General features: G+C 38.8%; 1 protein-coding gene across 1 annotated transcript in view; it reads left to right on the top strand.

The window, feature by feature from the left end:
• LOC137294888 (fasciculation and elongation protein zeta-2-like) overlaps positions 1 to 14799 on the top strand; it is a 66802-nt gene extending 52003 nt beyond the window's left edge. The window contains exons 5-8 of the mRNA XM_067826033.1: positions 3494 to 3747; positions 4212 to 4287; positions 7527 to 7592; positions 8292 to 14799. Coding sequence (XP_067682134.1) covers positions 3494 to 3747; positions 4212 to 4287; positions 7527 to 7592; positions 8292 to 8308 — 413 coding nt within the window. The 3' untranslated portion in view covers positions 8309 to 14799. The remainder of the gene's footprint in view (positions 1 to 3493; positions 3748 to 4211; positions 4288 to 7526; positions 7593 to 8291) is intronic.
• Positions 14800 to 18186: the final 3387 nt, after the last annotated feature.

The following is an 18186-nucleotide window of genomic DNA, read 5'->3' as shown; positions in this document are numbered from 1 at the left end:
AATCGACCACTGACAAGAGCTGAGCTCACAAGCACATCTGTAGCCTCAGTTCTAACAAATATGGCCGAAAACCTTGAGCTTGGAAACGTCCAACACTGTTAGCCTTGCGAAATATGATAGATCTAATACAACTGATTTATATCAATCAATAAAACTGGGGCCATTTGGTATGCAGAGAGGGATATTCTGTTACCATCATTGCTTATATGGAACCTAATACAGATTCAGAATCTAAATTAAGACCTGGAGGCAGCTGATTAAAGCTTGGAAACATCCATCATAGTATCATAGTCCATGTAAACCTTTCCCAGAGCTTTCTTCCCTCACATAAATACAGCGTGAATGACAGGGGAATGAAATAATGTCTATTTTTGTCATCCACGGATATTTCATGTCATTCAGAAATATCAGTTTAAGTCGCAAATAGAGATACAAGTTTTTACAGATTTTGAATCTATCAGATCTTGACGTAAATGATATTAAATCTAGACTTACGATATAAATAATTGTCTCTTAATGGGATGAGTGACTGGTCAGTTTCAGAAAGATTGTATATGAATGTGGGTGTTTGTCTTGGATAAAGGAAAAAATGAGTTACTGCAATTTTGACAGGCAATGAAAAGAATGACAGTTCTATTTTTATCAAAATAATGCAAAATAGAGAACAGCTGGTCTTAAAAGTGTTGCAAATATTTAGAATATGATCAAATGAGGAGAGGATGATACAGTTGTAAGACCATCTGTACCTGTAATCAATCAGTTTTTGTATGAAGGCTGTATACTAAATGAATATGCGTACTATGTTCAACACATTTGTCATACAACACACATGTTAAATTGAATATCTTCTCAATACGAGCTCATGATAAATAAATATAGATACCTTGTATGATATACAAGGATGCTGTACAGGAAAGTATTGAATACAGTTTTGTAGCAGTAATATTTGATTGTAGCCATTGTGGAATATGCATTGAGTCACTAGTCCCTCAGACTTACTAAATCACTCATCAGAGCTATGGATGTATTCTTGCCATGTTATATAGCAGTGTCATTTTTAACTTAGTAGGCTGTGTGCTAGTGTTTGCTAGGCAAAGGCCTTGGTTCAAATCCTCCTATGGTTACCATTTTGGAAGCCAATTCTTGGTTTCTTCAGTCATGTTGTGGTTTCAAAACTGTTCAAATGATTCACTAAATCAAATATTCCAGTTTAATTAAATTAAACATAGCAAGAAATTTTCAGCGAAAAAGGCAGTGGAAATGAGCATAAAATCAATATCTGTGTAAACAAACTGCCTCCTGATTCTTCCATTTATTGGGCATTAGAGGAGATGTTTACTCATCAGAGTGTCTTCAAGTTGAGCTGGTGTTCTTCACCACAAATGCTCCTGTCTTAAGCTGTCATCAGACATTCCTTTCAAGAAGCAGTTTGCCCAGTGGTGATTCCAGTTGAAGTTGGTTGTAGGAGGCGAGTAAATGAATGGGGTGGTCAGGCTCATTACTTGCTTTGATGCCTTGTCAAGGTATCAGGAAGCATGGACCATAGTTCATAGCAGAGCTATTGGGAAGCACGAACCATAGCTCATAGCAGAGCTATCGGGAAGCAAGGACCATAGCTCATAGCAGAGCTATCGGGAAGCACGGACCATAGCTCACAGCAGAAATCGTGTGATCATCTGGTCCAGGTTTGACTACTTACAGGCCATTGTGTAATAGCTGGAATAAACAACAAAAAATATTGATCAAAGAGACATTTCATTCATTGTCATGTTTGACATTTTGGAATGTGGAAATCGAGTAAAACTATGTTTGTAATAAACATGCTAAACCGAACTGATGTAAACATCAAACTGGATATTTTTTGTGCTCTTAACACATGCTGTATGCTTATAATACAGGTAATACATATAACAAACTATACAAATAGCAAACTAACGAGAGTGGTCCCTTCGCCATAACCGTAGCTAGCTGTATCTGGTCTTCGGAACTGTTGTCATTTAACATCCTTAGGGCACCTAAGATCTATTAAGTTATCTGTAGCAGGTAACGTAGAGTGATAATAGAGAGGACATACATGATAGGCATTATTGATGTTATGACTTTTTCAAATACCATTTGTTTTCCAAATTGACTGCCACTGTCACTTTGTTTGGAACCCTAGAATAATGATTGATGCTTGCTACATACTGAAACTTGGGACAGTGTGCTCCTATATTTGACTTGAATATGATCTTTGCTGAACCTTGACACCCTTAACATCATCATAGTTATGTCAGGGTATTGGGGTAGCCTTGTGATTTAAGTGTTCACGAAGAACCTGGGTATTGCCAAAGATAATATTGGAATATTGTTTAAAGCAACTTAAAACAGTGCTCACTCACTCACTCACTCACTCACTCACCCACCCACCCACCCACTCACTCACTCACTCACTCACTCACTCACTCACTCACTCACTCATAGTTTGTTGAAATTTTCCCCACTGATGAAGTTATAGGCATCTTGAGGCAATGTATGAGCTTTACTGTTATCAATAAGCATGGACTGTCCTGTGTTTTGACAAGTGTACAAGTCTCACCGCTGTAGATAACACTACTTGACATTTCCTGAAACAGCACCTCATACATGTGTCTGATACAAGAGATTCCAAGGCATCAGACATCAAAATGATGACATCAAGTCAGGGGAATTCTAATGGTTTGGATGAAAGCATTTCTCCAATGTAATTTTACTTGAGTCAGAGACATAGATCAAGGGAGATAATTGACAGTCTCACTGCTACTAGTGTGGTGCATCAAGAATCTTTGATAATGTGTTCAGTTGACAGGTGGTGCTACCTGTCAAGTACTGGTAACTAGGAGTCAAACAGAAAGCTGTTCAGCTATGGTTAAATCAGCCAAATGCACTCGTTGAGTTCACCAAAAACTTGCACTGCCTGACTAAAATATAAGGTTGTATGGAAAAGTTGTAATCAACCAGAATACATCTCACAACCAATTTTAACTTGAAAGGAAATTGTAGTGGTTGAGATAATGTGTTTCACTGCTAGGTGTTGTGTTTGGTTGTGCTGATGATGCGACCCTATACAGGTATCCAAAGGCTGTTTCTCATTTGGAACGTCTGGAACATTACTAGAAAGTTATATACAATTATTAGCTATTCATGCTGATTCTACTGTCTGATTTTTTGTTTGCAGTGTTAGAGATTGTTACATTTTCATGAAACTTATCACAACAGACTTTGGGTGTCTAGAGTGGTTTTCTTTTTTCCCTTGTTGGTATTACCTCTGATTAAACATTCCATGAACACCTAGATGTCACAAGGTTTGAAGTATGTCCCACGTACCCATATACTGTCTGGAGTGAAGATAGGTAGGCTATAACACAGAAACAGACTATTGGTCATTCCTAGCTAGTCCACAGATAATTTTGGACTAATTTATGTGTGTAAAATAATATTTTAGCATAAACAGCTACATCTCTGCTGTCCACAGAGCTGAAGGGAATGAGCAACACTGAGCTACATGAAGTCCTGGCTGAGTATGAGCTGACTATCAAGGAGCTGAATGAGACATTAGTGCATGAGCTGGCCCTACGCGATGAACTGGAATACGATAAGGAGCTGAAGAACCAGTTCATCTCCCTTCTTCTCACTATCCAGAAGAAGAGACGCGAGGGCAATGTGGAGAAGAAAAAGAAAAAGAAGTGCAGTGCAAACAACAATGAAAATACCACCAGTCCAGGATCGGTGAGTTTTGGGCTAGGGTTTGCGCCTGGTACTTAAGAAAGATCCTGGATGGAATAATCCTGAATCGTGACTCTCCAGGATTGGTCAGTAGCTTGAGTTAGTTTCTAGGGGAGCATCTATAGTCAGAATCATCCTGGGCTATTGAGATTTAGGAGATGGCTTGAGTTTGTTGCCCTAGAAGGGTTCTGGTTCGCGAAAAGGATCCTCATGTTTCTTGTTTGGTTAAGTACACAGTCACACTTATTTCTATTCTTCTTCTTTCAGCCCCATTATCATGTTCTGCGATATCACCAACATCTTTCCTTTAAGCTCAGACCAGTGATAAAACAATGAGCACCATTGAGAGAAGCCCCATGCCCAACTAACCCTACACACATTTTTCATGGGAAATATGGGATATGCATCATGACTGGATGATTGTCGTGTTTGTGATGTTTATGATGTGTTGAAATATGTTGTTGCAGTACCTGACCACTGTGATCCCGTACCACCTACACCAGGGGCCGCCATCTTCAGAACAGCTCCAAATCTATATCAAAAGTAAGTAAAGTATATCCGTCTGCAGTAAACTGTTTTATTTGCTGTTACATATGCACCAGCAATATTCCAGCTATATCACAGCAGTCTTGTTTTGAAGACATAGTGGCCTTTCTATTCTCACAAAAATGGAGACTTGTACAACGGACAATCAAGATCTTGAAGAACAGAAATAAGATGGAAGTGATAGATCTAGGACCAAACAAAGCCAACAGAAAGTGGATATTTCTGACATTCAAATTTATCTTACCTCACACATGAATGTCGCTTTCTGATTGGCTAAGCGCTATTCTATTATTTTCAATGCACCCCGCTTACAGGCGATGTATTATCTTCAATGTACACCGCTGGGAATTCCGAACTCTTCTGGAGCTTCATGGTAGTACTTCTTTGTCTTGAATAACATTGAATCACACATCAAGCACAGAAATTACCGATGTTATGCGATTGAAAATCGATGGAAGGGAGATCACTCTAAATCTGTTTACCTTGTGTCATCTGCAAAATGGCGATTCGCCTCACATTCAACAGAAGTGCTTCAAACTGTTCAAAATTAGGAGATAAAGGCATCCTGTTTTCATTTTTGCGGTCCTTTATCTGTTGATTTAAGACCGGTAAATGTCATTTAAAGCCGAACAGAATGCCTTTATCTCCATTCTAGCACGACTGACACGCTTTTGAAATCCGGACACTTTCACGCGCAAGATCACAGAGTTGTGATGGAGCATTTTTCCAGGAATCGATATGGAATCGTCCAACTCAAGAACAGGATGTCCAATGATTTAGACAAAACATTTGCAAAGTACAAGAACTTTATTTTGGATGCTCAAACAACTTGTTTGTGTCTCTTACATATGGATACAATGCTGTCAGTTACATAGTGTAGAACCCCTAAACAATTTTATACAATCATATGCAACTGAAAAATCACCTCATCCCTAGAGTACATTACTATAGACTCGCCCATGACCAACAAGTACGATGACTGTAAAGTGTTGTCGCTTCAAACTTTCAAACTTACTCACAGAAGTAATTATTAATCACCACGCTGCTGTTACCAATTTGGAATAGACCAGGCATGCCAGTTTTAATATTGGACACGTTTACAGTAGATGTGGATAGTGCAACAACTGACGATGCAGTGAGGACCAAAGGCATCAGGTTAGGAATCGGCCGAGTGTTTTCATTGCCGGTGTGAAGGATGGCTGAGTAATGGCGTTTCTGTGCTGCAGATGAATTGGTGTTGTAGGGTTATAAACTTTGATGGTTTTTGTGACCTGTTATTTTGACAATTTCTCCTCAACACCAGCATGTGATAAGAGTGTTAAAGTGGTGGACTGAACACAATGGTTACTAAGACCACATTTAACAGAGATTTGCTTCATCATTGTTTTTAGCATGTTATGGCCCAAAGGTTTTTTAAATAATAATATTAATGTATTTAAGTTTAATGCTGTTTATAATAATAAATTTCATTTTCATTTTAATTCATACTGTTTTGTGCTTTGTTTTGGAGTGGCAACCGTATGCAGTACAGTCTTGTACGACTGTTTTGTAGAGCGGTGTCAGGTATTACCGAACTAGCGGCCGTCACTGAACAAAATTCCATCCCTGCATATATAGATATTGTGAGGTTCGTTTAGTATTTATTTGTGTTACGAATGCTGAAACATCGGGGGAATTACTAACTTAGGCGTGATGTGATGTTAGCAGTTCTGTAATACCCGGCACCGCTCAATGTGGAATCTAGTGTTAATTCAGTGACACTCAATTCACTTGTTGAAAAATTTCATTTGTACCGCTTGATTCCAGTAGGTCGTCATCGAACCATTCCGGTTTTAGATCAAATTCCTCTTCTCCAAATATCTCGTAGAAGGTACCAAGGTGAAAATCGCCTGTGTCTAATGCAAACGACATGTTTGTTTACAAACAAAAAGGTCATCGACTGCTATGTATTCATACGCAGGTGAAGCGGTTGACGTGTAATTAGCGGTCCTTTGATTTAGGTTTAAGGACGGTCACGTGCAGCAGTCAACCAATCAGAATCGAGTATCTCACAATGTCGTGCTAGAATTAAAATTCAGTTGTTGGGTAAGATAAATAAGTTGTTCACTGGTACCTCGGTGTCCATGAGCTCATGCACCCTCGAGGTTTGTTTATGTTCAAATTTATCTTACCTCACACATGAATGTCGCCTTCTGATTGGCTAAGCGCCATTCTATTATTTTCGCCACCAGTGAACAACTTGTAATGTGTCATCAAAATCCTTTGTTCAAAATCTGTAAAGAACTTGGTATGGTATTTACAGTCAGATCTCAACATGGACACACGGTCAGCTCCTCTCGCTTGATCCTTCATTCTATGCCACGTGGATTATTGTTTAAGTCTCCTTGCCAAAACAACACATGTGAACATCAATTGCTTGCAAAGAATCCGGAGCAAGTCTGCCTGTATCTAGACTGAGGCTGGACAATCAACTGACAAGAACCAGATCTTGCAATCGTTACATTGGCTACCTGTTCATGTACAATTGATTTTAATATCTTGTCTGGCTTATCAATGTGCAAATGAATACTAATGTGAACTCCTGTCACAATATCAATCAGCTCGATATCTGTTTTTCAGTTCAAAGAACTTCCTGCATGTTGTTAGATGAACATTTGGTGGGCGTTCATTGAGTGTAAATGGTACAAATACCGCCATACACTCTTTTTGATACAGTGTCTACCATTTTATTTCTGTAAGCGGTATGATCATGCCCTGGTGTGTGGAACTTTATATGTGGAACTAATCTAGTGAACAGTAAAGGAAATGCAATTCTGGTTTATTTTGTCAAGTCTTTAAAAAGACATAAACATGAACATTTACTTCTGTGAGATTTCATTTTTCAAAACTTGTGTTTCTTTTGCTGTTATATTTTGTTGAGATACTTCCTTGAATAAAGGAAATACTGAAAGGAAATAATTCGAGACAATTTATGTATATTATACAACATCAGTTAATTAATTTTATGTTCAAAAGCATGTGAGAAATGATTCATTAATGTGATGGCATTTTGGTACGTCATTGTGATTAGTATGTTTAGGACTTGAAAGATTATTCACCACTGCTTCTCTCCTTTGGAAGAGCATATGAAACATGTTGAACAATCCCATGGAAAGTATTCAGGTTTAAAAACAACTTTCTGTTTTATCATGTTCCCTCTCTAATGTAATTCTGTATTATTGTGTTTGTTGTTACAGTTTTACAGGCCATCAATGAAGACAGCCAGACAGTTCCAACCCTGCTGACTGACTACATCCTCAAAGGTATTACATCCAGTAAACGTATCAAAGCCTTTATCAGTAGCTGAACCATTTGAATGTGAATCTCTATAAACTGTTCTGGACGGTAAGCGCATGATCCCAATTATTGTTGGGTGTCAGGTGAAGAAAATGGAGTGTAGTTCTTGGTGAACCAGCCAGTTTGTTAAGCATGGTCTGTGTTTTCAATGGATTACCTGTCTGGGGCAAATTATCACTTGATAACCTAGTAACATGATTGGGTGGTCAGACTCACTCACTTTGTTGAGTCACATCATTGGTTCCCAGTTGCGCTGATCAGTCCTCGCTCTATTATCACCGGATTGTCTGCTCCAGGCTCAGTTATTTACAGACTGCCGGCATATAACTGAAATATTGCTGAAAATTGCAGTGTAAAAATAAACTTACTGTGTAGCAATGCAGTATTTGTGTGCCTTACACTCGTCTAAGATTGAAGTGATGTAACTCTTGCAACAAAGTATGGCTTGTGTATAAGTGTACCACAAGGTGTGAGTCTAGGAATATGACAAAAATTTCAGGAGATTTCAGTGTTAATACATGGCCAATTATTAGCTTAACTGATCGTACCAAACAGAAATTTACAAGATTGTCTCTTGTTTACAATGCCAAGTGCATTGACTAATATCCTGCTTGGTACTGTGTTGTGTAATGCAGTGTTTAATCTCCTCTTTTGTTTCTTTGCAGTTCTCTGCCCAACATAATAAGATACAGTCTGTCACTTTAGGACGTTGGTCATAATATTCTGCCACGATCCCACTGAAATATCGACAAGATGCTGTCATCATTGCAACATCAAGCTATCACTGCAGACATCAAATACAGCTTGTAGTATTACCAGAGGTAGCACCCACTTCACGAAGTGTTCACTTCTGCTAAGTTCACAAATAACTGGTAACCTCTTATCTGTGTGAAACTAATAGTGTGGCTGAGGGGAGTTATATGGCAAGGGGATTAGTTTTAATCCAGCTTTCAAGCTATATGAAAAGACAAAAAACAGGTGTCAAGAAAACTCTCCTCTCTTACTTTAGCCATCAGCAGTCAGTATGTAAGGAGTGAAAAGAGAGTCAAATGTTTAGACCGATTTGATCTTTCAGAAGAAACGAAGCAGCTGTTAAGTTCCAAATGAAAAGAAGTGTGCTTGAAATGGGTTTTGTCTCTGCCGTAGCTAGTACTGATCAGTGTCAGGGCTGTGTCTCTGGCTTTAACTTCATATTCAGCACTGTACATTTGAGCAAATCATTTCTGTTGACTATGTTACAGCTAGGGTTATCTGACATTGGTGTTGTTTATATCACATGACATGTACATGTTTCTCGCATATGTCAGTATCGAGTGATTTCTTTTTTCCACATAGCTTTAACAGCTTCTGAAAGTTGGCGAGTGTTGTGTGAATCAGTAATCGAGTTCTGTGGTATGCTTGACGATATTTATCATTGATACAGTTTGAAACTCTGGAATGGAGTTTACATTGTTCTATCATGAAGGGCAATTATGATGTTACAGGTGTTATAGAGGGACATATGAAGTAGCTGGTTTCAGGAGTAGTTTTCCTGAAGTTACAATTTACCCTTTGTGTGTCCAGTTTAATATAAAAGCATTTTGCTTGCATGTTGGTGTGAATTTTCACTTCATTCATAGCTCACTATGGGCACATGTGCAAATAATATATACCGTGAACTGTACATTTCTGCTTTGTTTTATAAAGCTTTTTGTGCCAGTTGTGAATATTTCTGCAATATTTCCTATATAGGCACAACTTTGGCTGTGTGTTGTTGTTTCCACATATCAGTGTGAGATAGTCACATGTTTATATCTTTTTAATATTTGTATGAGCATGGAAATCTTCTTTGTAGGTGCTTTTTGTTCTACTCAAAATATATTACCCCAACAATTAGGTGTTTACAACACCCACCAGCAATGACTGGTTATCTACAGTCATATGAAAACATTAGGTATTCTTTTAATTGTTTTGAGTAGTATATTACAGCTGTGCTTTAGTTTAGTCAAGTGCTAGCAACATAGGAATCTGCTTGTAGCTATTTTATAAGAATTAAAATGATTTGAGGGCAGTGTCAGCCTATCAACATATGTTTCTAATTCTGCTTGTATTAAATACTAAAGTGTAACAGTATGATATAATTTGCTGTGAAATCTCACATGTTTAGGTAGAAAGTTACCTGTTCCCATAGCAGTGTTTTCTTTGATCTGATAGTGTTGTCATAGTAACTAACTCTGTCTGGCAGCATTGTGTAATATCAAAATGCTTTCTTCAAAAGCAATGCTGATTTGCTGCATTGTAGATATAACACATATTTGTTGTGATTGCCAATTAACAGTTGTTTTTTCTGATCTGTAAATATTTGAAGATGGAGTATAGCATCAAACTGCATATTAATGGCTGTAGTTCTTCTGTGATGAATCCTCGAATTCAAATGGTAGAGTATATTTTATCTGCTCTAAGCATTCCATCTGTTTTTTAAAGACTTGGCTGATAGAGAAAGGAGTATGAAAACCTTTGATGAATTCAGGAAAAGTTGATATTAGATGTGTCAGTTTCTCTTTCTCTTCGAAGATTTGTTCGAGTTGGTACAAAATGTCTAAAGAGTAGGTGATCAAATCAAATTAGAGAGTTGTCAAAATATAGCATTGTGATGGAACGGTGATATGTACATTATTGAAGATGTATCTGATCAGTAGGTTTGTGTATAGTGTAAACTGTTGTATATGACTTAATATATTTAATAAGAAATTAAAATATTGCTGAAAATTCAACCCCAAAAATAACATCTGAGGCACCCAAGGAGCAAGGATGGATATAACTGTCTGAAATCAAATTTTTATGTGATCATTTGATGATATTCAAAACAAAATCACAAATCGCTGCCGTCGGAACATTGAGTATCCATTGTACCATCTGTCTCTGAAACCAGCTAGACTGGATATCATTTCATTGTATATATCGTACATTATACCCACATCAGGTACGTGTTTTGTGCTCCTTGCTGTATTAAGAGGCTCCATATATCTCCACTGTGGGCATGCATGTACGTCACGGAGTCCTAATGTTTGGTGCTTCATTTACCCTGTATATGTGTAGATGTGACATTATTCCTCATGCAGTCATTGCAGTTAGTGTTTGTGAATGGTAAATATTTTGTGGTGATGCATCATGGGGTTACTGAGGTGATGATATTCAGAGGAAGGAAAGTTCCGTTGGATGGCACAGAAATAGCAGTCATCTTTAATAGCTTTGGAATATTTAGTCTGTTTGGAATAGTTTTAATATTGGAAAATAAATACTGTTTCCATTCACCATTGTTATTAGAAGAGGGATTCGTTTTTGGAAATGAAAAACAAACCATGCTGACACCCCTTTTGAACAAATAATAGTTTAAGATGAGTTGACTTGTAGAGTTAGTTTATGCACATGTGATTGGGAATTCTCACATTGGTACCAACAAGAATTTCAACACCTTCATGCAAGGCCTGGCGTGTACAGTGTATCTGATATGTAAATGATTTACTAAACCAATGAATATTGAAACTACAACAGAACTAAACACTGATCTAAAGACATTGATCGCTTCAAAACATAGTAAATGTTCCCAGAAAGCCAGCATTTCCATTCCATATGCACTGATCTGTTGCTTATGGAAGTGCCTGTAGCCATTATCACCAGATCGGTTAACTTCCCATAATGCGTTTCTGCTTAGATACTCCATAGGTAATAATGTGACCTGGAATATCGCCCCAGCAGCGTCTCCATGATGTTCTGAATGTAGTGATCCTTCTTTACTGACATCAGCAGTCACTTCACTGCTGCTTGTCTTAGTGTTTGTGTGATTAGTGCTCAGGGGAGGTCACTCAGTGAAGTGTTGTCCACAAGAAGACAAAAATATCCAAGGCCACCTAGGAATGTGTGCCGAAATCATATCTTTTATCAAATAATCAACATGAATTGCTGATAATTTTGGTGGAAATGTAGTTCTGTGTCCTACCATTCGAAACTTTTAATTTGTAACACAGATTCCAATTTTCCATTTGTCTGTTTAGAAGGTATGTTTCTCATCATTTTTCATGTCACAGAGATATTGTCATTTGTAAAAATTTGCTGTCTAAGTCAAAACTGAAAATTAATCAATTGATTCTACAGGCAAAACTGCTGTGTGATGCCATTAAACTTATTTTGATTTTTGGTTGTTGAGATTTTCAGGTTATGTCTGTTCAGTAAGGATTTTCCTTTGAAGGATGTTGTGATTGGAAAGGGTAATAGTTATGCTTGTTACTGTTGACCACTGTACAGTTCTACCATTTCAGGCTGTCCACACGGTGCAAAGAGAGAATACAAGTTGTTTCTGTCCACACAACATTCATGCGCAAACATATTGTGTTCCCCGCCGTGATATTGCTGCAATATTGCTTAAAGTGGCGCAAAACTAAAACTCATTCAGAACAGACAAGACTGCAGAAATATTTATAAGCACTTCTATAGTCGATAATATGACAGTTTGTTAATGTGATGTTTGACAACATTGTTATAGCCGGAGATCTCGCAGTTGAGAAGTGTGGGAACTTTTGTTTGAATACAGTTCATCTTGCAGTTCTATTTGCCCCGTGGGATGAACCTGTAAACTGTTAGATGTTGTGACTTGTGCTTTGTGTCTTTCAAAACTTGATGAAGTACACCAGTATATTTTCCAACTTTCTGTCCATATATCAATATTAGTTTGTTGAAAACATGATGTCTGTGATTCCACAGAAGGTCTGTGTGACCTCGCAAGCATAATCATGTGTCCACTCTTTTAAGCAAAACAATCGGAAGTTGTCATTGCAAACATGTTCATCACATTTTGAACAAACTAAGTGCACAGCTACACAAAAACTTGCCTTATTAAAATACTGTTTATCATGTTCTATTCGATTTGCATATAACTTACAATGTTGTATTGTGAGAATTGTATTAGGCTTTAACGGACCAATCATTTTTTCTTTCAAAGGGGTTGCCATGCTAAATACCTGGGTATTTATGTGAAGCCCATCTCTCTGGTGTCCTTTGCCATGATATTGCTGGAATATTGCCACACAAACTGATTGTATCATATTGCAATATCATAGGTGGCTGATTTTATGCTGTTCAAAAGAATATGACGTGACTTAACTGCGACATTATTTCTTACAACATGTCGAAACAGGAATAGCATAATTCACCTTTTGAAAATCATTCTTCTAAATTTCATCACATTCAGTTAGCCCAATCTTTGACAGGCAGAACTGTTTTAGGGAGATAAGATTATTGGTCCAGAAGTGCTTCCTGAAGACCTGTGCAGACACTGCTAGATGATAACCAAATTTGTACACCCAGATATTCACTACCATCATTTGTTTCAAAGATTCATTACGTCTTGTGTGATGTTGATGCTTTTGTCCATGTGAGCATGATATAACTGTTATCCAGTGTTTCACCATGTAGCATAATCAGCATGATTTCCATGCTCCATCCATTGTGTTTACAAGTTAGTGCCATTTGCAAGATTTGCCAATATGATCAAGCATCGCCATCACTGTCAAGACCTCTCCACACGTGAGAATATTGAGCAAATTGTGTTTTACCTTTATTTGAGATTTTATCGTGTATCACAGCCATATCTGATCAAATAACAGACTGTGAAGTTGTGAATGGTTTGTACAGGTTGTAAAAGTTGAGTTAGAATTATCAGGATTATTTTTAATGTTTCTGATGATGTTCCAGCCTGGTCCCCACAAGTTCATAGAGAGTCTTACATGGGCTACCCTCTAAGGAGGAATGTTCACACCATCAAAATTCAATATTCATTATGTGCAATATGAAGAAAGGCAAAACAATTTTTTTATTTCAAGTTCTTGTTTTGCTATTCAGATTTGTAACATTAGTCTGCAAAGGCATTTCTACCTTAAATATTTGAGGCTTACCTGTTGCCATGTCACATGACTCAGTGTGTACTACCATATTTCCAACATATGTCAGCATCTGCTTACACTGTGAATTGTGTTGAGTGGTGATGGACACAGATGATGGAAGCTGATTGTGAACTTAATCACTTTCATATCAGTAAGACTGCTTTCTTAGATATGTTAAGTTGAAACACTATCTCACTTTAAAACCAGTGGATCGTTTCACAAAGTGATTCTTGCAACACAACTGTCATAGCTGTTGTGTCAGCATAAGCTGATGGCAGTTTTATTTGTGAGGGTGGTACTAGTGTAGCCAACTGGATAAAGTGTTTGCTTGTCAGCAAAAGGCCTGGGTTTGTTTCCATATATGATGCAGTCTGGAAAGCCAGTTCTTTGTGCCCCACCTGAGAAAATGCTGGAATGTTGCTATCAGTAGCATAGAATCAATTCATGCACTTATGCGTAAAAGGCTTCATTAAATTGGCACCCTGGAAACCCTCACAGCTGACATAAGTATATGTATAGACATACAAGTTAGGTCATTTGCAGTGCTACAATCACACCTGAAAGGTAATATTGGACAGTATGTAGGTCTACTTTAGTGTCAGGTCTCAGTGGTGTCAGGATAACTTATACAGTAACTTATGTGTGTCCCCTTCAGCTGTCCTCAGCAGTCTGTTGCTCTGTTAACCAGCCTGGTCTAACACTGTAGCTCTCTGAGCTAGGCCGTTCCCCATCCATGAGTCTTATAGAAGTGTTAAGTGGGTCTTTGAGTCATCCTTGAGCCTACCTTGAGTTACCCTTATTCCCAACGCTGGGTGTTTGAGATGGTTTGAAGTGCTACTGTGGATCTCAAAAGCCATATGTCCATCTCGAATCCTTTGAGCAAGCCTGATAACCAAGAACTCTGAGCTAGCTGTAGAAGAACCTATGGTTTCCAGTGAATGTTGACTCAGTTAGCGTGACTGCATCCTTAGGTCTCTGCACTATTTTTAGTGTAGTATCTGCATCAGTTTAAATACTGGTGTGGAATAAGCACTGGTTTAAGTGCTGTGTGGTCTCTGAGATTACATGTAGTACGGTATGGTCCTCAGTGCTTGCCTGTGGTGTGCTACAGACACACTGAGCTGGACTTGTGGATCACTTGTACATAAAGCAGCAGTGTTGGCCATCAAGAAGTGTGTCAGGCTGTTACCAGGTCCTCCTTGTTGTATGACAGTGTAGCTAGAAACTGTTTCAAATAAACTGTGCTTTGTCAAAACTGGTTTTGTTATGTGTTGGAAGATATTTTTCTTACGTATGTGGACATAGGCAGTCGTTCTCTGTGAGCAATGAAGGAGTGAGTGAATGATTTGGGTTTCACACCTGTTTATGCCAAATGTGTGAGGAAGCACGAAGTGGTGGTATCCCAAACAAGACTTTGTTACACCCACAACATGGGTATGGTGTTAACAATCCTACAAACAATAAGAGCAAATCGGGATCCAAACATGTAATTTAGGGTTTCTAGTGTGCCCAAGAGATAAAGCGAATTGTACAAAACCCTTGTTCCTATCAAAGCTGAATGGACCGTCATGAAGCAATTCTAGATTTCCTCAGTTTCGGGAATCACTCAACTCATTGGGGCTCCTTTTCAGTTGAAATGGGTTTATATGTTACTATTAAAATATTCAGGGACTAAGCGTTAGCAGGGATAATCTACAGCATATATAGACTCTATATAGGCTATGTGGCGTTAGTCTTCCCGCCAATGTGCATTTTTACTCAGGGTTTAACATGATCTCGAACGTTGTCATCCCGATAGTGTACGTCGTTCAAAACATTTTAAGTTGTGATGCACCCCTATACACAATTATACCCCGAAAATGATTTTTAGTAACACAAGCTTCTCGAAAACTTTCTCTGTAGGCATGCGTGCGCGAACATCGCAGCTGTCTGATAATGAAATCTAGACTCACCGTTGGCCATATTCAGCCCTAGTTTTGCTTTCTGAACCGCTATGCTGTCCGAATTTGTTGGTACCACGACTTTACTGTGGGTTAACGGGTGCAGTTGCATGCACATAATTATATTTGTGCACCATCTGCTAATGTGATCAATGACATACGATTTTGTGATATGCCCCGTTAGGCACATATATCTGTGCATCATGCGCTAATGTGATCAATGATATGCGATTTTGTGATATGCACATTCAGGTCTTAAATGAATTTTGACGAACTTCCCTATCATAATAGACGACACCAGATAAAAAATGGTTATGAGAACTACTGTTTAATATCCGTTTCAAAATACTCAAAGTATTCAAAGTAGATTCACCCGACATGGCTTCAATGTGTGTAGACCAGTTGCCGTTGTATTATTAAGGAAGGGGGACAATCATATGCAATACGGATGAGAACTCACACGACATCTTTAGTGAGTTTGATAAAAGGGTTATACCCTTACACTCCCGCGTCACTCTCACTGAAATAAAGAAGTTGGTCATCCACATATTGCCATCCTTTATTACTGATCCAACTTGTAAATGCCTCTCAAACAAGTGATATTACTAAAAACAGCGGAAGATATGCCCAGAGACCCTATACCGGCATATGGTCCCTGATATGCCTCACTCACTCCATCTCCAATAGAGCTGGACGAATCGACACCATGTCCATCAGCAGGACATGGGGACCATATGTGCACTACAGTGTGTTCTCCTTGTATAAGCGAGATCGTAGTGCTCAAGCCGGACCGAATCCCGTTTAAATCCACCCAGTTGATCCCCAGCAAACCGTGCTTGGCGAAAAAGGCAACTGATAGGATCAGGTGGTTCGGTCCTCTTGTCTTGATCCATGTCATGGTAACCCAACTGCGTAGATGCTCATGTCGGTCGCTGGACTGTCTAGTCCAGATTCGATCATTTAAAAGCTCCCGTCGTTTTATAGTTAGAATGCTGCGGAGTGCGACTTTAAAAAAATAACAAACAAAATTCATGGACAATAACACACGACCTCATCGAGACAGGTTGTTGGTAACTAATTAAAGAAAACCATTGTCTACACCTAGTGATTGGCCAAGACACGAAACCTTAGACTTATGGATCACACGTGGAACGAAGCACAGAACGCCCTCTCACGGCACCATGTTCTTCCATCAATACTACATGAACTCAGCAAAGTTCTCATTGACGAGTGAACCAATCTTCTTTTGGTAAACATCTGACACCTATTGGGATCGTGAGAGGACGCTGGCAGGTTTAGGCAGGGAGACTATGTAGAGATTGTAGATTATCCTTGGTTTAGACTAACTGTGATCACAATGGGCGCATACACGCTACTCAGATCAGTTGGCTCAGAGATTTCTATTCGTACTATTAATTTGTCTTCGTCGGGCACATAGCGAGGCATTTTTTGTCTTGTAAGCCCGATAGGTTGCAGAGCGATATATCGAGATAGAATTAAGGGCATGCCAAACCTTTTTTATTAACAATCATGTGTAAGCCCGTTTGGCTCTAAGCCCCTGCATGTTCGTGCTTTTTATTTAAGTTTAATTCGTGATACACTCATTTTAACTAGTGAAGTGATCTGACAGGTTACTGGTCACATGTTTGTTGTTTTCACGTAATATTGTCTTTAAATCGATTCACACAATCTGGTGCTAAACCATCATGGTAATAATCTTGATTCAGAAATTTGTTTAACTGGCATCCTGTCAATTCACCTCAGCGGTAGTAAGCCGAGCGCGACATAGCTGGCAAACCATTCTAGATATTACCCTATGTTGATTTCTAGGCTAGTTCCCTGTACCCTTTGAGCACCCTAACGTGCGTCAAAGCTATTGCGATATACGAGACCGGGCCCAGCTTACGAGCCACTCTTTTACCCAGATGTCCATGTGTCTGAGCTGGTTCCCGGCTCCTTTTGCGCGCTCCACCCACACACGTATCGACAACGTTAGTAACAACTATTATCTGAAATGAACATATTGGTCTGGGAAAACGTTCATAGTTAAAAAAGAATAATATAATGAAATGGAGTCCTGAGACTTTTTCACTTGCCACAGTTTCTAGACGTGTGAGCTTTCTTTGATATATTTGCTTCAGGGTCTGTACGACAAACTACGACGACGTAGTAGCATATAATTTAACTGAAACAGGTTAATTTGCATATCATGTGACCAGACTTTTCTCTTGTTTGTAAACAAACACGTGTATTTGCGAGAGACTGACCAGCGAAAGTGATTCGGTGCGGTCCTCATAATGTTACACATTGTTACATAAATAAACTTCTACGACAGTACGTAAAGTTTATGGCACATAGGCCGATCCACTGGTTGGGGGTGCTGGGGTGCGCACCCCATCCTTTGTCCTGAAAACTGATTGTATGACTGTTGAATCTCGGGTGTCCCCTTCTAAAAATGATGTATCCGCTTCTGTTCTCCAGAAACAAAGAACCGCAAATCGTATTAGAGTTACACGTTTCAGGATATATACTCCGTGAAACTAACCCGTTGTAACATGGATGTTTAATTAGATGTGTAGACTCGTGAAAAATTAAAGAGGTAAGAATTGTGTGCGTAATACTGAATGGACGATGTAAGACGTAACGAGGTACTACGCTGGTTGGCCGCATGGAACTCTGGGTAGGGGTGTGCGCACAGCCTT

The sequence above is a fragment of the Haliotis asinina genome, chromosome 8, assembly GCF_037392515.1.
Source record: "Haliotis asinina isolate JCU_RB_2024 chromosome 8, JCU_Hal_asi_v2, whole genome shotgun sequence".
Lineage (NCBI taxonomy): Eukaryota > Metazoa > Mollusca > Gastropoda > Lepetellida > Haliotidae > Haliotis > Haliotis asinina.
This window is presented reverse-complemented; position numbering and strand designations above follow the sequence as displayed.